General features: G+C 39.1%; 3 protein-coding genes across 4 annotated transcripts; 1 reads left to right on the top strand and 2 right to left on the bottom strand.

Annotated features, from left to right (window-relative positions):
* The first annotated feature begins 3,473 nt into the window (after nucleotides 1-3,473).
* abhd11 (abhydrolase domain containing 11) lies at nucleotides 3,474-9,623 on the top strand. Its single transcript, XM_042432028.1, has 6 exons — nucleotides 3,474-3,772; nucleotides 5,702-5,837; nucleotides 6,248-6,421; nucleotides 6,606-6,776; nucleotides 6,986-7,167; nucleotides 7,453-9,623. The coding sequence occupies exons 1-6, from the start codon at nucleotides 3,645-3,647 to the stop codon at nucleotides 7,586-7,588; spliced, it is 927 nt and encodes a 308-aa protein (XP_042287962.1). The 5' UTR covers nucleotides 3,474-3,644; the 3' UTR covers nucleotides 7,589-9,623.
* On the bottom strand, nucleotides 8,381-15,005 carry bicdl2l (bicaudal-D-related protein 2-like). Its single transcript, XM_042432026.1, has 6 exons — nucleotides 13,701-15,005; nucleotides 12,978-13,097; nucleotides 12,735-12,893; nucleotides 12,083-12,168; nucleotides 11,803-11,923; nucleotides 8,381-10,701 (listed from the first exon to the last, which is right to left on the bottom strand). The coding sequence occupies exons 1-6, from the start codon at nucleotides 14,262-14,264 to the stop codon at nucleotides 10,297-10,299; spliced, it is 1,455 nt and encodes a 484-aa protein (XP_042287960.1). The 5' UTR covers nucleotides 14,265-15,005; the 3' UTR covers nucleotides 8,381-10,296.
* Nucleotides 15,006-16,856: 1,851 nt separating this feature from the next.
* On the bottom strand, nucleotides 16,857-21,334 carry sumf2 (sulfatase modifying factor 2). Of its 2 annotated transcripts, none has more exons than XM_042431291.1 (9): nucleotides 21,128-21,334; nucleotides 20,879-21,026; nucleotides 20,683-20,797; nucleotides 19,181-19,225; nucleotides 18,937-19,087; nucleotides 18,097-18,152; nucleotides 17,585-17,669; nucleotides 17,161-17,302; nucleotides 16,857-17,064 (listed from the first exon to the last, which is right to left on the bottom strand). In XM_042431291.1, exons 1-9 carry the CDS (start codon nucleotides 21,198-21,200, stop codon nucleotides 16,962-16,964), a joined length of 918 nt encoding a protein of 305 aa, XP_042287225.1. In that variant the 5' UTR covers nucleotides 21,201-21,334; the 3' UTR covers nucleotides 16,857-16,961. The 2 variants fall into 2 exon arrangements, with proteins under 2 accessions (XP_042287225.1, XP_042287224.1); XM_042431290.1 differs by having other exon boundaries at nucleotides 20,879-21,029; nucleotides 21,128-21,333.
* Nucleotides 21,335-22,091: the final 757 nt, after the last annotated feature.

Raw genomic sequence — 22,091 nt, 5'->3', positions numbered from 1 at the left:
TTAAGGTCTATTTTATTGTATTTTGATTAATGTGGCCGAAACTATGACATGACATTCATGACATCTGAAAGACAGTTGTTGTTAAGCACAGTTCAATACAGCTGTTGATGCACATTCATTTCAACTTTTCCACTTTCTGTGGTCGTCACGTTGGTCTAAAAGGTTCTGATGTTGGCAGGACGACAGTCTGCATGCAAGGCCTCTCAGTGGAGGCTAGATATCATGACTTAACTGACCATTTGTGTGAGCTAATTAGACATTTAAAAACTTAAAAATCAGTGAAGGACAATATATGAAACTGTGATGAGCGTTAATAGTACATCATAGACTGAAAACCCTGACGTGACACCAGCCAAAGCAATAATAATGCAGCAATAAGCTCATTTTCATGTGTGACAGAAGAACATCTTTAACTGCAGGCAAACAACATTTTGGTTTATGTGGCAGAAGGTTTAGTGACCTTGTATCTCAATGATGATTTTATGTTGTAGCTCAGTGGTTTATAAAGTACTTGTCACTGAATATTTTAAAAGTTGTGTGACAGCTGCAATGTTATTACTAAATACTGATGCACTGGGAAATTTTCATATTTTGATCATTCTGAATTGTTAATAATCCTACAAATGATCCCTCTTTGATTGCTTTCTTTGCACATTAATCTTATAATTATACATATATAATGATTCTGTTCACAAAATGTCTTTTTGACATCTTGCCAGGGACAACAGATGAAAAGTAGCCTAACTCAGGCTCATTGACAATTATCTTTTTTTGTTTATCTGTGAACATTGTCCTTTTAAATATAATAATACAAATACATACTGCATAAACCATGTGGAACAATTTAAGCGCATAAATGAAAGAGTATCATTGCTTTAATTAATTACTCTTTATATGAATATTGCTGAAAGTTTTCAAAATATACCATACAGGAAGAGTAACAAGATTGCCAAATACTTTCTATTTGCTTCTTGTTTCGCCTTTACAGAGTTTCTCTTATAGTTAAATAACATAGCAAATATATGTGTATGTGTGTGTCAGGAAGCAAAATGAACTTTTTTGTCTACTGGCCAAATATTCATATTTTACCAGCCACTCAGTAGATTACCATTGTCTTTTTCGCTGGTGAGTGAAGCAAATCTACCAGCCACTTGCTTATTCTACCAGCATTTGGCTGGTGGCTGGTGCTAATTTTTATGCCCTGGTGTGTGCTACTGTGCAGGCACTTTGAAAAGAGCAAGTTGAAAGCAAAGACTTTATTTGCTGTCCTCTGTGTAGCATGAAGAAGAGCTGGGTGGGTATTAACTGTCTGAACACACAGCTGCATTACTCAGTGAAAGAGTAAAACCACAGTCAGCAAAAATCTGTAAATTTTCAAGTCTAATGGAAGAACAACCTTAAACTTTAAAACTTTTGCTGCTCTGCAGTTTATGTCCATCTTGATATTGATTTAGTTTCAGTCTCTAAATAGCCTTATCCTTATTTGTTTTGTCTTGTTTGTATGATATTTATGTCTACATTTGATTGGATCTTTGTATAAACCTTTAACATACCCATTTAGTTGAATTATTGTATGTCTGTTATGATATTTTAATTGTGCTAATAAATAAACTCAAAATCTGTCATTATGAAGAAATTACCAAACTTGCTACCAATTTAATCATCACTTGAATTAACTCAAATTGTTTGAAATAAAAGCAGCATAGATTGAAGAAGATCTAGATTGAAGAATATTGTTGAATCAGGTCAATTAACATCAGAAACATCATGTGATTTTCTTAAAAAACTTGGTTTAAGGAAATAGTGAGTTATGACACAATGTTTAATAGATTCACTTGTTGGCATGTAAAAGATAAGGATGTAAAAATGCACACTCATCCCCCAGTTCCCCTTTCTTCTCTCAGTGTAGTCTGTACCATGTGCTCTCCCCGGGCCTCTGTCTCATGCCATCACTATGGAGACAGTCCACAGCGTGCTTTATCCCAGCAGACACATCTCCCATAACAATGACTGTTTGGAGACATAACGAGGGAGGCCGCAGGTTCTCCAAGCCTATAGACTAATTGTTTGTTTTTATGTTTCTGTATATGACAAGAGCCAGCTGCACTGATCACAAAGCAGTGATGAGATAAAGCAGACAAGAACAAAGCAAGTGTGAAACAGGACAACAAACAGACTCATTGTTTTACAGGACTGATAAGTAACACATAAGATGAACATCACCTGTAAATACATTTCCTTGTAGCCAAAAATAACTTGCTGAGCTCCATTGAGATTATTGTGCTCGACTCATGATTGAGTGCCTCAAATTCATTAAGATGTTATAAATATGGAGTGTATCTACAGGCAAGTAGAATGCTATAAGTTTCAGTACATATAACTTATAAATAATCAATTCATACAGGTGAATTTGTAAATTATAATAATGAAAAAACATAAAATACAATACACATAAGTAAACTGTACTGTTGTAAAATTCAATGTGGAAAACAATCTAAAATGGCCTTGTCTTCTCCAACATAACACATGGTGTTGAAACTCTCTCACAGTAAGAAAGTCATTTTCTTGGTAGTGAGAAAGTTTATAACACATTATGACACTGTGACGCCACCTAGTGGTTTAACAAAGCAACGTGTATATTATCTCTGGTTTCTACAGGGTTTTTTCTCCTCCTTTATTGTCCAAAATTCAAGTGCAAACAGCCAACACACCCTTGTCCAAATGGTCATCCATTTGCGAAATCAAGAAAGGAAAAAAAAAAATCTAGGGTCTATTCGGTTCAGTATAAACTGAGAGATTTTACTCTTTTACACACAAATTCAGCCGGTTGTTCCTTTTGTTAATTGTGGGATTAATCTTAATATACACACGCACCAAATAAAATTGATCAATTCCCATAAAATCTAGTTATTTCTTCTGCTTTACCAGCTTTGACAGACATTTCATTGAGTGGGTACAAAATTATACGTTTAGTATGTAGAGTATGTAGCCAGCTCTGGAAGACCAAACAAAACATTCTTACTAAATACATGAAAAAAAAAATCTTTTTGGTGTCAATGTGGATATTTACTTACAGACAGCTGCCCCATAGAGCGGGGGTTCCCAACCTGGGAGACCCCCACAAAGGGTCACTGGATTAATCTAAGGGGTTAAATTATAGGACGAGATAGGACAACAGAAAAAAAACATATTTCTGACACCTTTTTTTAAACTCTCCTCAAATTTTTACTTTATTTATTACAAGTTACTGTGTTTTATCTCCTCAAGCCTCTAAAAGTTATTGAAATAAAAAAAAGTCCTCTTTCATTTAGCTGGTAGACAGTGCAACGTCTAACAATGAGTCCCAGGAAAAACTTGCTTTATTTTAAGGGGTCACAGGCCAAAAATGTTGGGAATAACTGCCATAGACGGTAATCTATAAGGAGCCTGAGAGACAAAACTCAGGGGAAAAATACACGTAAATTTGTGCGTCCTACGTCATTACGCACAATCAGCTGTTGACAGACACTGAAGCTTCCATCATTCTCGACCTCCGGCTCCTCGTATGCACCGCACTCTCACTAACTGAACCTCCCCTGTCATTGTAGCAATTTGTAGACGCACATGCTGTTTTTCGACCGCCCGGTAACGGAGCATATGCTGCCATGAGCGCTTTGTGTCGCCTGATCCAGAGAGGGCTGCTGCTGAGCGGCCGGCCGTCGTGTCGTTTATTCCCAGGACAGCAGGATGTGTGCGGGTTGGCTGCTGTGGTCCGGACCGCCAGCTCATCCAGGTATTCCTGCTAGCTCCCCGGCTAACTGATGCCCTCAGTCTGCCAGAAGCGGTCGCACGGTGCGGTGTCGCTGCGTGGTCACGACACCTCCGCGGTTCTGTCGTTAAACAGACAGTAACCGTTGGAATTTGTCATCGTGACTTGTATTTGCGTCTTAAATAACCGTTAACTTCACGCAGTTTGAATGACATTCAAACGTCTGTTAGGTTAGCAAGACGGTTAACTGCTGCTGAGCTTTAACACTCACGCAGTTACACAGATAATTTGAGCAAATATATTTAGATATGTGCTCTTTCTGTTTTCCTGTATTTTATTTAATGATGTAAATAAAATTATAATTGCTATCAGTGTATATTTTATATGTGGTAAGCTCATTATGTACGCTCAGATGCCAGTATGTTAGGTAGCCTAGCTAAAACTAGTGTGGCGTTATATTAAAAAGGTTTTCTTATATTTTGTCTACACCCTTTTCATCAAAGATAGACATAATATCAGAAACACCTCTCAATATGATTGTACTATTTATTGCAGAGCATTAGTTTTAGCTGGGTTTACCTAATAAACGGATAGTTGTATGTGCAAATGCAATCCAATCTGCATTTTTTTTAGCAGATAATGAAATAAATGTTAGATACATCTGTATTCAGTAAAAAAAAACAGCACATCACAGACTGCAGGGCCCTTAAATATCATCACAGAGGTCGGTGCTGAAAGGATTAATCAGTTAATGGGCTGATAAAGTAAAATTTTTGGCAGAGGATGAATTGTTACAGTCACTTATGAAGCCAAATGTCAAACATTCACTGGTTCCAGCTTCTTAGATGTAAAGATTTGCTGTCTTTGTAAATTGAATTTGTTTGGGTTTTGCAGTGTTGGTTGAATAAAACAAGTCATTTGAACACTTGAAGACATTGTGACAGGAATTTTTCACGTTTTCACATTTTGTAAGGTAAATGTAATCAATTAATCAAAAATAATCAAATTAAGCTAACACCTTCCTGACATTGTCTCAACAAAACTTGAATGTGAAAGATTCAGAAAGGCAGTTTTTAATCAGGGCTAGTGTATTGATATAGATGTTCATATTAATGTAACCTCTAGGGCTGCAACTGACAATTATTTTCATTATTGATTAATCTGTCTATTACTTTTTCGATTAATCGTTCAGTCATTCAAGCTTTTAAATGTCAGAAAATGGTTTAAAATGTCGATCACTGTTTCCAAAAGCCCAAAGCGCCACCTAAAATGTCTCGTTTTGTTCCAACCAACAGTCCTCAACCCAAAGATATAATAATAATATAATAAAAAACAGTTGAAAAGCTGGAACCAGAAAATTTTAGCATTTTTCCTTGAAAGACTCAAAAGGATTATCTAAAGTCGGCAATAAAATTTCTGTCAATCAACTAATCGATTACCTAACTAATTGTTGCAGCCCCATTGTCCTCCTGCTTTATGTTGTTACAACATCTACAGAGGTAGAGAGCTCCAATATTTAAAATCTCACTGAAAGAAAAATGACTTGTCTAAATTCCACATCCATTTAAAAATAAATCATAAGAGTAATAAATAAAATCTACTTGTGGGAAAAGAATGTATCTGTACATGCATTGTTAACTGGTATTGCGCCAGTAGGTGGAAGCAAAACAGTTTCAACCAATTCAGTCAACAAATCTTTTAACAATGCTGCCGCTTCCCTCATCTCTTTGAATCATATATCCCCTGATACCCTGTTTGGGTTGAACATATTTCAAGTTAAGACAGCAAGATGCTCTGCAAATTACTTCTAACTTTGACTTAAAGCCATTCCATCATCACCTCCACACTCTGAAGGTTTTTTGAGTTTGATTACTCAGATGTATTACTGTTTCCACAGACACAGTGAGGTAACTCACAGGAGAGTCTAACTAATCAACATTTCTTTTTTTGCAGCTCTGTCAACTTGACCTATGATGTGTTCGATGGGAAGGGAGAAAGTACACCTCTGGTGTTTCTCCACGGCCTTTTTGGCAGCAAATCTAACTTCCACTCAATAGCGAAGTCTTTGGTGCAGCGCACAGGCCGAAAGGTAATGCAGTGATGAAGACACCACACCTGTCTGTTGCTACAACAACATTCGTCTTTGTGTGCTTGGGTTTTTCCCAGCAGCTTGACACTAGCCGTTGTACAAAAGTAGGCGTGGGAACGTACAATCAGCCAGTGTGTGGCCAGTTATTTGATACAGCTCCCCAGCAATCTCTACTGTCTTAATAAATACTGACAGATAATCTGGCTTTTGGCTTGCTTGAAGAGCATCACCGCCTCATGTGCACAATACTGTGTTTGTTCTGCCACTCACCTGGTTCGGGCTGTAGGCCAAAAACAACAACAACTAAAAAAGAAATATGTTGGATGTAGCTGACATAAAGTTTTTGTGTTCCCCCTCTGTTCCCTCTTTCCCCCCATTCCAAGTGTCCTAACTGTCCTTTGTCCAGTTAGGTGCTGACTGTAGATGCCCGTAACCATGGCAACAGCCCCCATAGCTCAGTGCTGACCTACGAAGCGATGAGCGGTGATTTGAAACACCTCCTCGCCCAGCTGCGCATCGAGAAGTGCATCCTCATCGGCCACAGCATGGGAGGGAAGACGGCCATGACGACCGCCCTGACGCAGGTTAGCAGTCGCAAAATGTCACCATGAATTAATCATGAAGCTACAGTTCCCTCGCTGGAAGTCACCTGACCTTTCTCACTGAATAATCCTCCTCAGGTCCTCGTCCCACACCTTTTCGTGCTCTTTTCTCTTTGTAACTGTTTCCCCCCCAATGATCAATATCTTCATCTGTCTCTGTTTGTAGCCTGGTTTAGTGGAGAGGTTGGTGGTCGTGGACATCAGTCCAGCTCAGACCACCACACGAACAAACTTCCGCTATTACATCCGGGCCATGCAGGAGGTGAAGATCTCCAGTGACCTCCCACGCTCCACTGCTAGACGGATGGCTGAGGACCAGCTGCGCAGTTTGGTCAAGGTCAGCAGTCCTTTTTGATTTCATACCTGTCTGCGTTTATCTGAAATAGGTGTGTAGGATGTTCTTCAGTAAAGGAAACCCTGGACATTTCATCTTTCTTGACAAGTAGTTTCCAACGTCTGATATGTAAAACTGATATCACAAACTCTGAATGTAAAAATGCGTTTTGTTTTTAAACTAGTCTGATGATTTACTGTCCGTTCTCTCAGGAACACTCTGTGCGTCAGTTCCTGCTGACTAACCTGGTGGAGCAGAACGGCCACTACGCCTGGAGAGTCAACTTGGAGGCCATCTCGGCGCACCTTGATGACATCATGAGTTTCCCCAGCTTTGACACAGTCTACAACGGACCCACACTGTTTTTGGGTGGAGCCAGTTCGGCTTATATCAGGTATGAAATAGTATTTTTTTTAAATTTGATACCTGTTAATTAGTAAAAAATTGAACTGAGTGAATCATCCTTCCTCACACAACCACGATTCGCTTGATATTTTCATCCCTCCTTCTCCACATCCTCAGAATAACCTCTTTTAAATATTTAATTTTACATTTCTTCATTCGTATTCATTTACATTGCTTCTTATTCCCTCATTCAGTTTGCCTGCATGTGGTCAGCTTTTGCTTTTTTCACCTTGTAAAGCACTTTGTAACCTCTTATTATTCACTCCTGATCCAGCTCCGATGACTACCCAGAAATCCAGAGGCTATTCCCGAATGCTGACATCCAGTACATCCCAGACGCGAGCCACTGGATCCATGCGGATAAACCCTTAGATTTCATCAGCTCCATCAGCTCCTTCCTTCAGTCGTAGCCGCATCCTGCTTTTAACGCCTCAGAACTCTTGTGCTCAGCACGTCTTAGTGTCCCCTCACTGAAACCGAAGGTGAGAATTCAACAGCTTCAGCGAGAGCAAGCGGAGTCATTAACGATGCTAATATTTGCCAACACTGGACCAAACTCGCCCCTTTTACAGCAGTCAGTTCTTACCTTTTAACAATATCAAACTTACTGTAGTGTAGTGTAGTGTAGCGTAGCGTAGGTGAATTTTTTTGTTTTGTTTTGTTTAGTCTGCCAGACAGGTAGTGTTGCTAGTTGGCTGGTCTATAGATGTGTTTTTTGATTTATAGATTAGTAGATAGACGATAGCAATGCAAATATTTCCGGTTTAACATAAGGAAGATGTTTTGGAGATGATGTACTAATCCAAAGAAATTCTCATTTGCACAGCGCTTTCTTTCTGTCGACACATTTATACCAGTATAATACAAACGTGGCTTTAGGCCGAGTACAATCTGGCACTGCTGAAGTGGACCAGCGGTAAGATAGTTTGATATGAAGGTTTTGACAGCACTGCAATGCAACAAGTACTGTATATCTGAGAGGTGAGGAAGGTGCAAAGCAAAAATAGTTCCTGTGCACGAGGGTGTTCGGTGTCATTTGTAAGGAGGTTAGAGGTCTGCAAATAGGCTATAATAGAGATTTTATGTGTACAGATGGTTTGTTTTAGAAACAAATTTTAACGTTGATAATAGAGCTATATTCAATACGCTGGTCTGGGACTTTATTTCTCACTTCTTGTCTTTATTTCTCTGTGTATCTTCTGTACATCAGAGATGAGGATTTACAGGTCAGTTACCGTGTCGCTACTTGAGAACGCTGGTTATATTTCTATGCTGACATAATCATCTATGGAAACCAAGTAAAAATGTTGTGGTGTCACAATCTGTTTCCTGAATATCTCAGGTTACAACTGGATATGCTAGTTATTATACACTCTTCTACTATTCTTCTGTCTGTCCGGCAATAAGCCATCGTAATGTTGTTGTGTCTTTGTATTTGGTCGGTCCAATCAGTGTTTTGATGAAAAAATGGTTTACTGATTTATTTATCTGCATCTCACTTATCTTTACAACTACAGCGCAAGGCTATATGGGTATATATGGGTCACAAAATATATGCTGCAACTATGTAACTTATCTAATCGTAACAGTGTCACTATCATTTCTGTTTTCATGGGGTTGAACAGTACGGTCCAGTAGTGAAAACTGCCATCTGTTTGAATAAGCAGGGTGTTGTAAATTTGTATGTGCCTCTTTTGTCGAGAGCTCCTTTTTCCATTTCTGTAAAACTTGATAAAAAAAAAAAACCTTCTTCTTCTACAACAATAACTAGCAGATTTAAGATTGGCAGCTGGGTTGCCAGTTCTGTGTGGATTTTCTGACATGGAAGATTGACAGATGAGGGTCTATTCCTTCGTGGCGCTTGATGTTTACTACAATCAGTGTTTCGTGTTTTGTCTAAATATCAAGTCTTAAAAGGCTCTAAATAACCAGAATGAGTGAAACTCTCCGTAAAGTTTCAGTTCGAGGAGAAGCACCCTAATCCTCCTCAACCGCGGGACAGATTTGTCTGGTTGCACACTATGAATAGATTGTTTTGGGGGGGGGGGGGGGGTCGGGTAGCGCTGACATTTGAATGCAGGTCCTGCTTCAGCTTCTCTCGTGTTGCAGTAGGATAAGAATATATGTCAAAGAGGAACTTTGTGTCATCGATATAGAAAAGTGAATTTATTCAATCATACTGAAAATCTGTTTAAAGACTGTAATCATCGTTCTGGATTGTATATTGTTTCATTATGAGCATGCCTTTTCACTTGTCATCAGGTGTGAGTTTGCTGTGCTATATACGTCTTGAGTTTGTTCAACATGTCACACTGGTGGCACTCATTGTAGATAATGGCATATATATAAATTTTAAATGTGTGCAAGATGCATATAAGAGTGGATTATGCAGTATTGGAAATGTACAAACTGACATTATACAATAAAGACAAAGTGTCTCCTTTTTTTTCTCTCTTTTGAATCATGAAAATGCAACAAGCAAAAGCAAACAGAAGGATTAATAGTGATTCTCAAAGCTCAGGATGTGATTTCATTAAACAAGCTGCAGTCTGACATCTGAAGGAACTTTTGCATAAGAATTTCATTTATTTACAACATGACTAACAATACTCAGGAAACTAAGTGTAAGTGTTACAGTATTAAACAATCAAAAGGCTCATTCATAATCACAGGTATATTGCACACATACATGACAAGGTCAAAGGTCCAAAGCATTTGTTTCCAAGAAAATACTAAAGGTCCCCTTCAGACATGTTTTAAAACAATAATAATTTGTGTCTGATATGGTTTTTCGACAAAAAAGTTAAATTGCCTCGTTACAATACTCAAAATGACATTTATTCCATCTATTACTTCAAAAGTGGTCAATGCAAGATGTTTCCTTCTTCACTGTAAAGTCTATTCTCAGTGTTTGTGCAATGGAGGCTTCAGGTTTCCACATCACTCGTTTAAGTTGAATACTGAACCAGGATTGGCTTCAAACTAGTTGTGATGTCACAAATCCTGCTTGTATATACACATGTTAAACTCAGATTCAAGTGAAGTCACAATAAGTGGAGACTTTAACTTGTTACAGATGAGAGTTGTGCGTCAGAATCAGTGCAAAGTCGTCACGGTTTCAATCGAGTGATACGACTTGGAAGCCGTCGTTCTCTCTGCCCCGCTCTGCTAGCTGCCCCGCTGCATCCTGGCCTCCTTGGCGACCAATCGTGCCCCTCCTCGTTGCATCCTGGTCTCCTTGGCGACCGGTCACGCCCCTCCTCAGCTTGTCCTTCCAGGTGCGCTGTGAGCCGGTGGGAGGCGTGCTGGGAGCAGGCGTGGTAGAACCCGCAGACTTTGTGACGAAGATCTGGTTTGAGTTGGTTGTGGGCGGGACGGGTGTAGACAGAGGGAAGTTGGCGGGCCGCTGGATGGGCGGTTTGTTTCTCCTCAGGATGCCCAGACGTGAGGGCTTCTTCTGGGCCTGCTGCTCTGCCTGCTGCTGAGTCCACAGCTGCTGCTGGATGATCAGCTGAACGTCCTCCTGAGGAAAACAAAGAGCACAAGAAATACTTCAACTTCAAACCTAGAAACAGTGATGAGCGACAGGGAATTTAGGAAAGAGAGACGGGAAAGATATGGTGATGAGCCAGATATTTAACACGTGAGAGTGTGATCCATATTATATTCATATTTAGAAGAGGTGCTTTCAGAGCCGATGAATAAACTTTACCTGTTAAATCACTGAATTTCAAAAAGAGTTAACATCAAAGCCAAAGTGTCTAAACAGAACATTTGTATGACTGAAAGACTCTAAGTAATATAACTTTATTAAAAGACGAGAAAAAGGAAGCAAACGTGGGTGCGGAACATCGTTGAATCAAGCATTTTAACATCTTTTTAAAACTGCAGTACTAAGATGCAGGAAGAGTTTGATATTGTTTTACAAGGAGATGCTATCAGACTCCAGTATACACCAGAAAAAAATATATATTTAAGATGAAAAACATATCCAGAGGTTTTCTCCCATATAAATTTTGTAATTTCCTTTTTTTTTTTTTTTTGCTTAAAAATTCCAGATATCCAACACTTACCGCAAATGTTGAATATCATTAAATAATAACATCATCACCACTGCAACACTAAAGCCTGACAATGTAATACATCTTTCTTTCAGGGTAAAATCAGCTGGGAGTTCATGTGTATAACTGAACTCTGCTGCTCTCGACAGTAAACTTGACAACTCTTGCCAAGTGCAGTGCAGTTCCGGTTTAACGCTGCAGGAGGCCAGGCGCTCCCCAGATGAACACATGGGCCTGAGGCCAAAACACTGTGGCGGGACACCAGCTGGCAGTAACGCCTGCGTACAACTCACTGCATGTGCTGAAAGTAATGTGCATGAATTCTAATTGCAGTTTGTGTTGTGTGTGTTTAACGACTGAACACACTCTGGCTTCTGGATGTAACGTGTCTCTAATTATGTGTGGTATGTGTGTGTACCGTGTGCCCTACTTTTCTAGACTAACACCTACATTTTCCCAATATGACACCACAGTTTCATGTCAATTTTAGTTCTGTATTCTCCGCTCCCTCTTCAGTTTATTCACTTGTTTCCGTTAAATATTACACCCGTCTCAGGTTTTACCTTCCAGGCTTCGAGCTCCAGCGACAGCTCCAGACGTTTCTGCGCGGCCTCCAGCAGCTGGTTGTTCAGCGTCATCATCTCCGTCTTACTTCTCAGCAGCTCAGCCTCCATCGCCTTCTTCCTGCACAGCGCAACAGAAAAAATGACACATACCTCAGAATAAATCAGTGTCTTTTTTTTTTTTTAGCTTCCCTTTTTTTTCCCCCCTTAAATCTTGAATCATCTGTTATTTAGAGGAGGTGAGTGGGATTGTGTGGGATCATGATGTGTGTGGACTCACTTCTCTATGGCCTCATCTCTGTCCCGTAGTGCCTGCTGCAGAATAGCACCGTCCTCTGCTCCCGTTCCTTTTCCAGATTTGATCTCCTGAATGGACAAACAAGCCGGGGAGTCATATTATGTTATGTTGTGATAAAAAACTCACTCAGCGTCAGTCACACACCTCGTGACTTTCTTCTGGCATACAGTAATTATCGGAGAGATTCAGATCACTGATACTGTCAAATGTAAACTTGTCAGGCAACATAGCTGAACTTTAACACCTGAGTGGAGGAATAATGTTCTCGGAGACACAATGACGAAGACGCTTCAACATGAGGGTACAGGTGCCTCACACGTCTGCATTGATATCAGTGTTGAGGCCTCAGGGCTTATTTAGTACATCTACATACATATAATACACATTCCTGAATGAGTCTTTTATCATTTTTAGGTGAAAGTTAATATAGTCAGATTTTAGATGTGTTGAGGTTTTACAGTTTAATCATAAACTATGTGTAAATAATTAGCCACCTTTCCTTTATTCATCTAAGTATTTGCAAAGCAAACATTCCTCTGACTAACTTTCCTTCTAAAATTAACGCAAACCAAGATTGCAGGGATATAATAAGGGTGAGGAACTTGATGTGAGTGTACGCAGGTGTCGCCTTTACCTGCCGGGTGTGGCTGATTGCCAGTTTGCGGGCCACATTCTGCAGCTGGGCCAGTGCAGCGTCCAGCTGGTTTTGCCCACAAGAGGATTCAGGTTGGCTGGACTCTGGTTCTGTCAGCGGCTGCAGCAGCCTCAGAACAGACAGAACTTCCTCTGTGACCTGAGATAGACATGAAGATAAAGAAATTATAGACACACTGCAGATTTCTACTGTATGTGTTCTCTTTCTGTGTGTAAACTTTACCCTCTCTCTGTGCTGGCTCCATCCTGGTCCATCTCTGCTCTCCTGCAGTTTGTCCACCTGGGCCTTGAGCTTGATGCTTCGTCTCCGAGACAGCTCAACTTCTCTGCGCACTTCTTTCAGCTGCCAAACAATCAATATTATATCAGTACACTTTAACAAGATACGTCACTCCTTGCTGAGTGGACATCCGCGTGCCCGCACATGGAAAGTACAACCTCATGACATTTTAACGCTATGTAAATAGAAACTGATAAAGTAAATTCCTGAGTGAAACTGCAGACAAGAAATCCAGTCGTACCAGCTGAGAAGCTGAATGCTTTCATAGAAACTCACTTAAACACACACCAAGGTGACTAAAGTGATGAAAAACATTTTATACAAACACTGTCTCCATATTTACACTCAGAACCACAAATCAAGCTCTGTCATCATCAGGTGGTAATGTGTCATTGTTTAAAATCATAAAAGTAGTTCACAGAGATTTACTGTTCTCTGATGTCAGAGAGCTTTGATCATACGTCATTAGTTATTGGTGTAGCTTTTGTTGTCCTGTGAAAAACCTTACATGTATGAATTTGTTCTTTTGTAAAGGACACACTGAATGTCTCCTCTCTCTGCAACAGGTTGTCATGTTTGACAAACCTGTTTGTCGTAGAATAGATTTAAAAGTCATGTCATTGTAAGAAGACATTACATTAAACATTAAAAACACTGTTATCCTACCGTGTCTGAGACGTGACCCACGGTCCGGCGTCTGCTGAGCGGCCTGCCGCTCTTGATCAGGTCCGGTAAAGTCCTGTCAATGTAGCTCCTCTGGAAGCAGCTCCCACCTTCATCGGTCAAGGCTGCTGACTCTGAGGAGCCTGCTGTCCCCTCTGAGGTCAGGTCCCCTGAACTGTCTTTCTCCTCAGACTGACAGGAGCTGTTGTCCCCATCAACCAGCTCCTCTTCATCCACATCTTTTAAGCTCAGTTCAGAGATGAGACAAGAGTTGTCAATGTGTAGTAGATCGGCAGAATTTCCTTCATCAAAGCCATCAGAGACTGAATCCTCCTGCTCCGCATCATCTTCAGGTTCCTCCGGATCTTCTGGCTCCGTTAGAGTCACGCCGACTTTTGGTTCTGGTTCCGTTGGCAGAACTGTTGGTCGGTAAAATGGAGATCTGCTCCTGAGTGAGCCCATCTGTCTGTCCTCTACTCTGTTCAGAGAGGAGTACAGCTGCTCACTGGTGGTGAATCGAGGTCTCAGCTGCTCATTGAGGGCTGAGAAAGGTTGAGAGTAATCCATGATCAGCTCGGTGGAGAAGTCTCAGGTTGAAGTGGAATCAATTAAACAGTCTGAAGATACTGTCAAGCTACACATAGGAAAGTCTAAGAAGAAGAAAGAAAAACAAAGAGGAGGGAGGATGACAAACAAAATGTCTCCAAACTCGTTTTTCCTGAATGGTGTGCGTTCTCACAGGGACACAGCATGACATGATGTGATGTCACTGGAGGCCGTGGCTTCATGTGTCCTGTCTGGGTTTTCTTCCTCATTCTCAGTTGCTACACAAACACATGACGTACGAACGTAGCAGAGCTGCAGGGTGACAAAGGGAGGAGGGATTTTGATCCTTTGTTACAATCGAATTGCTCTTTTGTCAAGCAATAAAACAATTTACAGTCAAGAGTCAACGGCAGCTTTACAATGAAGGAAAGTTGAGTCTCAATGTTGAAACTTTTAAGATTCTTTTTTTCCATCTGATAAGAAGTTGTATAAAGCAAAAACATCCGACATTCGCTTAGTCATCGATTTATTTTTAGTGTTGAAATGCTTTGGGGAAAACACCAGTTGTAGTCATACCTTGTGGTTAACTAAAGTCATGAAAAAAGGGTATTTTTTAGTGACAAATCTACATACATGAGCAGAGATGAGTCAACACATCCTGCTGAATTGACTGAATACTTTGCAACATCTTTGTGTTGCAATGAAGTGTTGACAAGAAGACGCTGATTTAAAATAATTCTTGCAGGCGAGTGTGAATTGATTTAAAGGTTGCAGCCAAAGTTCAACAACCACACAACTATAGAACTATCAATGATTTTACTGTCAATTAAACAAGTTGCTTCCTGTTTATGTGTTCTGCGAGTTCATGTGGCTGTGCATATAGTGTCATATAATCTCATCAAACTAACTAGTTACTGAGCGGTACGTGGGTGTGTTGTAGGGATTTATGGTCTGAAGTGTTTTCCTTCTGTGTGTCCCTCTTAAAACTGCACTTTGTACGCTCCCTCTCTCAAGAAGTGAGTCACCGCCCCTTAATTAGATATCCTTCACACAAGGTGGATCCAGTCTTTAAGAAACATGGATTCACATTCACAGTAAAACTGCTGATTTAGACAGATTTCAACTATTTTTCTTCAAGAGCAGCAGTGGTTTTGGTTTGTTGAGTGCATCTCAAGATTTACCCACTGAGCACACTGCTATCTATTTGGACTAAAACTGAGTCAAACCTCATTTGAATAAATAGGAGGACTTGTCTGTGCCAGTATTTATAGATCAGATGTAATTGCATTATTACTCAGCAAACAAACACGTCTTAACAAGTCATTTAGTCCATATTGAGATTTTTTTTTTTTGCTTTTTGCCAATAAGGTAAGACAATGTCACTAATTCCCTGAGTTCTTTTTGTTGTTTTAGTAAATTATGGCACCTCTCTGCAAGAAAATGTATCAAGAGTTCTTGAAATTTCTCAAAACTAGTTGATTTATAGTCAAAACAGGTGAAATATTGTCAGTGTTGAAAGATTTGTTGTGCTTATTTCTTAACTTTTTATTGTTCTTTTCAATGTGGTTTTGAAAAGAAGTTTTCAGGATTGAAGAAATGTAAATCACACACCATTAAACTGATGTTTCACATGATGAAACCAATTCAAGAGGCTGCAAATCTACAGAAACTCTGCTGCTCAGTGAAAATGCGGGGGATGTTCAAACAAGAAAACAAGAAAAAAAAAGTTTTACAAAAAAGTGGGTTGGAAAAATTTGAAAAAAAACTCCATGTTAAATTTCCAGTATGTCTGTTTCACACTGCTGCACTGTCCTCATCTGTTACTTTTAGAACAACAAATACTGAGCCCTAGTTTTGCCTTGTGTAAATATTTTGCAATAAAAAATAGTCAGTGTCACTAAAAACACCTCTCTCCACAGAAACATTATTCTTGGACTGATTGTTTGATCAGCTCTGAAGTACTTGATCATTTCTTCAGTGCTGAGTGAAAGTTTGACTTTACACAGTAACTTGATACTTAAACAAACTGGAGTTTAGATAAAACTTCTTATCTGTGGTGTTTAAGAGAATCAGTCAAAATCACCACTCGATGGTGAGAAAGTGAAAACAAAGAGACAAAGACGGGATTAATGGAGGATAGTGTGACTAAACCTACAGACTAATTTACTCTCCAGTCACATAAAAACATTCAATAGAAAGAAAGATCCCAGCATGTGGAGGGAAGAATACCAACGCTGACAGTCAAGGAGGGTCTTATTTCCTTATTTCAGTCAACAGACATTCCCACAAGTCTCCTCAGTCAGGTCTGTAAAAATGATCTGTATGACGTTTGGATTTTTTTTGGTGAAATCAAAATATCATCTTGTGTACAACTAAGTTATAAAAAAACAGTGAGAAGGAACATTTTTTGGACAATAATTTATTTTTTGAATGTCCCGCCAAGTTTCCTAGTTACTGTAGGTATAAGTATGATTTTTTTTTTAATCAAATTAAAAAAAATCTAGGTTCTCCACAGGAGAAATACAGTTTCTACACTCACATCTTCATGTTGCCATCATCATTCATTAACATTCATTATTAGTCATATCATTTAATTGGTCCCTTTTTTTTTTCTTTGTCAACTTGAAAGTCATCAGTCCGTCAATCTCATCTGAATCCTCTTTGGTTTAAATTATCATTATTGTCCTTCACTTAATATGTTTAACTTCCTGTTTGTTGCTACAGTTCTGTTTTATCTTTCTTCTTCCCTTGTTTCTGCCCGTCGCTGGTAGCACATCTGAACCCCAGGTTATCAGAGGCAGAGTCGGGAGTGTTGCCCATCCTGCAGGACACACAATCATAACCGTCAGTCAGTCGCACAGTTGCTCTGTGAGCTCAAAGTCTAAAAAGCACAGTTGTCTTTTTTTGAATAACTCACCTGGTTGTGATTCGTGCCTTGTGATTGGCTGAACCGTCCGCTGTGTCGATCCACGAGGCACCACGCAACACGTACATTGGTTGTGCTCCTGGGAAACGGGTGGATGTCCACTCCCATGTGTTTCCCATCATGTCGTACACTCCTGTGGAAACAATCAGCATTGTTCTTGTAATACAATAAGAGTAAAACAGAAAGAATTATATTATAGATATCTTATCTCTTGGTTTCTCTCTCTTTCCTTATCGTGTTTTTCACTTCTTTTCTAACTGGGAAAGGTCCGATCCTCAGACTCTCTGGTTTTAATACGTTTCTGTAACATCTTTTTCTGTCTATTTCCTTCAACTACAGACATCTCTGTCAACATGCTGCCCTCATAATCTTCTATCATCTTATTAATGTTTTACTTCAACCAAGGGACAGTTACCATAACTGTTCTGAGGAGGAAAGGCTGTGACGGGGGAGACGCCATGGTATCCATCCTCTGCAGTGTCTCCATCTGGAAACAACCCCTAAAATATACAAAAAAGAAAAAACACTATTACATTATTATTATCATTATTATTATTAGTAGTAGTAGTAGTAGTATTAGTATTACATTTGGTAATGACTGACTGAGTAATACTGTATCAAACACATTATATTTTCACTGCCACATTTTTCTATAAGTATGACAGGTAATACAACTGTCATCATGCTCTGTTCTAAAAAAAAACAAACAGATAATTGCTTTAAGATGGGTGGATTTTAATCTTTTTTGCACCCAAATTTGTATATTTAGCTTTAGGAAGTGGTATTATTATGAGGAAATGAGTGGAAAACTATCACATGTTCATGTCAGTTGAAAAAAAAAAAACATATCAATGAATTATCTGTCAAAGCATCTTATGAGGATTTTGCACTGTGCTGCTACAAAATTCATTTTCGTAGTAAACTGACCTGCCACAGGTTGGTTCTGTTGGCCTGGAACTTGTTTCCCCACGGATAAGTCCGACCTGGAACACAAGAGGCAGGAAAGAGATAAGAGGAGAGCAAATGATGATATTAAAGGTCTGTTATTGAGCAAGGTGGACATGAAAAACAGACAGACCCAAAGCATCAGTGTAAAATAAAACACAATACTGACTCAGTTTAATGGATGCTGTTATGGAATTTTCCATCTTTAGAGGTTACAAATTGGGTTATATTGGGTCAAGCTTGGCTTTGAGGTCACACTGTAATTCTTAATCAGGGATTAAGATATCTTCTCCTTGAGATTTGAGCTGTCTGTGATGTTTTGGGGAAGGCAGAAACCTCCCTGATAGAGGGTATATCAGCATTTCCATGTTTAGCAAGGTCGGAGGAGGCTTCCCTAAACAACACAGATGGGTGGATGACACAGTCAGACGCTCAAACCAAAACTGCTGAAATTACATGCAACGTGACTTAAACTGTCACGGGTAAAGTGCAGTCCTTTGTTTAGAAACTAGTGAACCAATCAGACTAATTTTTCATATTGTAGGTTGATAAAGACTAGGACCCGGACCTTCAGAGGGCAGAACAGAAAGAGACAGCATCGGAGCAAAACACTCTGGTGTTTATGTTTTTGGTTCTCCACATGGCCAAGTGCTTTCAATAAACATTTTCAGCATTAAGACATCAAAAGTCTTGTGTGCGTCTTTCTCCACTGCTGACCATCGCTCAAAATATCCACAACAGATGCCAAAAAGGTACAAAACTCCATCACAATGGCGGCACACAAAGTATGTATTCTGTGGTTTCAGTGTGTAAACTTTGTACCTTGCAGCCCCCCGCGTGCAGCCCACTCCCACTCCTCCTCCGTCGGAAGTCTCTTCTCCTTCCACTGACAAAACGCCTGAGCATCATTCCAGCTCACCTGAACCACCGGGAAGTCCAGGCGCTCCCGAATGCCTGAACCAGGACCTGCGGGCTGAACAGTAGAGTGTAAAAGAGTGTGAAAGGAATGCTGGGAGATGATATACAGAAAAAAAATAGAAATTCAAGGCAAAATACATGAACTCACTTGTCTCCAGAACACACGTTCTATTGGCAACCACCAAGGAGCAGACTTGAAGGGAAAGAATGAGTCAAAAGTTTAAAAAGTTTATCAGTTTTGATTTAGAAATGCCACCATTACTCTATATTTTTCTTATTATCAACAAACCATCAAAAAAATGTTAATTGTTTAAAATGTTTCACAAATATATAGTTTCATTTTTTATCTAAGCCATTTCATAAATCAGCTGGGCAATGTAGTTTCTAGCAAATTTGACTGAAACAGGAGTAAAATGTGCATTTTGGGACTATTTTCAGCTGTGGATTAATACACATTTGGTGCTGTTGTACAGTTTGCAAGATAAATCTGTGTGGACCAACGGTGATCAACAAGAAGGAAGAAAAGAAAAAATTATTATTATTTTCTTCAGATTTTTCTTAAACTATACTTGTTTTCTTGTGATATACTAGACAGTATCTCTGAATGACACTAAAAACTATTAAAGGGACGAACTGTAAAGGGAGGCACTGTTCTTTTGGACCAGGCTTTGGGTACACAGACAACACTTTTTAGTAAAATCATTTCATTGATGGTTTTAGTCTTTTCTTCAGATTTGTTGACAAGAAGAAAAATATAAAATATCTCCACCCTTTTCCTTTCACAACCAGAGGTGGAAGACGTACTCAGATGCTTTAATTAAGTAAAAGTATCAATACAGCAAAGTAAAAATACTCCATTACAAGTAAAAGTCCTGCATGAAAAATCCTACGCATGTAAAAGTACATAAGTATTATCAGCTTGATGTAGTTAAACTATTGCAGTAAAAGTAGTGGTTTGGTTCCCCTGACTGATATATTATTATATATGACATCATTAGATTATTAATACTGAAGCATCAGTGTGTAAGCAGCATGTTACTGTTGTAGCTGCTGGAGGTGGAGCTAGTTTCAACTACTTTATATACAGTTAGCTAGTTTAGTCCAGTGGTTCCCAACCTAGGGGTCGGGCCCCTCCAAAGGGTCACCAGATAAATCTGAGGGGTCGTGAGATGATTTTGGACTTTTTCTCTAATCTTTTATTTATGGTGAAATATTGGATCATTTGAACATTTATTGAAATGAAAGCATGTGAGAAGTTTAGAGGGAAAAATCACTATTTGGTGGAGCTGTTAACAACTCACAGACATCTGAAATGTGACCCCGACTACACACTGCTTTTTGTAAGACGTCAAAAAACAAAAAGTTTGGAAACAACTGGTTTCATCTTTAACAACGTGTTGTATTTTAAAAGCTTGTTATATTACCCATTGTGTCAAATCTTCATCTGAAAAGTAACTAAAGCTGTCAAATAAATGCTGTGGAGTAGAAAGTACAATATTTCCCTCTGAGATGTAGTAGAGTGGAAGTATAAAGTAGCATCAAATGGAAATACTCAAGTAAAGTCAAAGCACCTTAAGACTGTACTTAAACAACTGATCGATTATCAGAATTGCTGTCGTTGGACTAATCGATGAATCAAAGTGTCAGTACCTCTATTCTCTGTGTGACTTTGCTCTTCAACTCTTCTGATACAAAGTCTTGAAACACAAAACTCCAACCAAACGTCTCGGCTTCAGTTTTGTACTTCTGCGCTCTCACAAAGTCTCTGGTGAAAGAAGTCAGAGGTTTTATAAATGATTTCAACTCATCATCAACCACATCAGTGCCAGGTTTGAAGCTGTATTACCTGAAGTCAGCATTTGTGACAGGGTATTTGTCTATTTTGAAAGGCTGCAGTTTAACCTCCTTGGTGGGAGATTCTCCATCTCTCCCATCAGCTGCACTGGTTCCCATCAACATGTTTCCTCCTGGTATGTTCAACATGTCATCTGCTGCTGCTGAGTGACAACAGGAAATATAATCTGACTGAATCCTGTTGATTCAGTGAAAATATACTTTATGTTTTGATTTGTTCAGAAATTAAAAGGTTTCTTACCTGCAGCTGCCAGTAAAGACACAGCAGACATCCAGAAAACTAGTTTCACAGTCATTTTTATTTGAATATTCATTTTTGTCAAGATTGAGTCAACATTAATTTGATATAACACATAGAGATCTACAAATAAAACTTAACAAGCAGTGAAACTTCTTAAATCGGCTTCATTGGTGCCGTTTTTTTCCTGTCGGACAGATTTCACCGTTGCAACGAAAAACTGGTTCCGCGAAAAACATGTTCCTCGGAAAGAAAAGGTTCCGCTTTATTTAAAACTTATTTTGTGCTTTAATGTATTTATTGATGACACAAACACGTTTAATTTATTTTAATTATATTTTTCCCCACATGAACGACACCGTTTGTAGGCGCATTATACATGACACACTGTTGTACTACTGAAATATATAAAAACTGCTTCTTGTTCACTGCATCGTTTAATTTATGCTGAAATGTTTCCAAGACACATCTGAAAAAGAAAAAAAAAATCCCGATTACTGAACCTTCCCATGTCACAAAAACATGAAGCATCGACTTACTAACATTTCAACAATTAAAATGAGGCTGAAAGAAGTCGGATCGTCATGAGTTTATATATCTTTCATTGCAGAAGTAGAAAGTATTTAAAACCTGGGTCTGTATTCATAAAGCTTCCTGGTACAAAGATTTGCTTCTAGTGATGTTTTTTACGAATTTCCCATTACAGTTAAGACTAGATCCTGGTAAAGATTAAAGTTATTCACAAAGCATCTCAGCCCTTTAAAGAGCTCCAAAGGTGAAAACTGTTCAGATTTGGGAGGAGGATTTTTAAGAGGCAGAGGAGAAAATGGCAGAAAGATAAAGAGGAAGGAGATATATTCTCCAAACGCTGAATGACAGTGAGTTAAATAAACGCAACAGATTAGATCGTTGTATAATGAGATGCACTCACATCTCTCATCCAACGCAATAAAGCTTTGACACCAGA

Source organism: Thunnus maccoyii, chromosome 13 (assembly GCF_910596095.1).
Source record: "Thunnus maccoyii chromosome 13, fThuMac1.1, whole genome shotgun sequence".
Classification (NCBI taxonomy): Eukaryota; Metazoa; Chordata; class Actinopteri; order Scombriformes; family Scombridae; genus Thunnus; species Thunnus maccoyii.
This window is presented reverse-complemented; position numbering and strand designations above follow the sequence as displayed.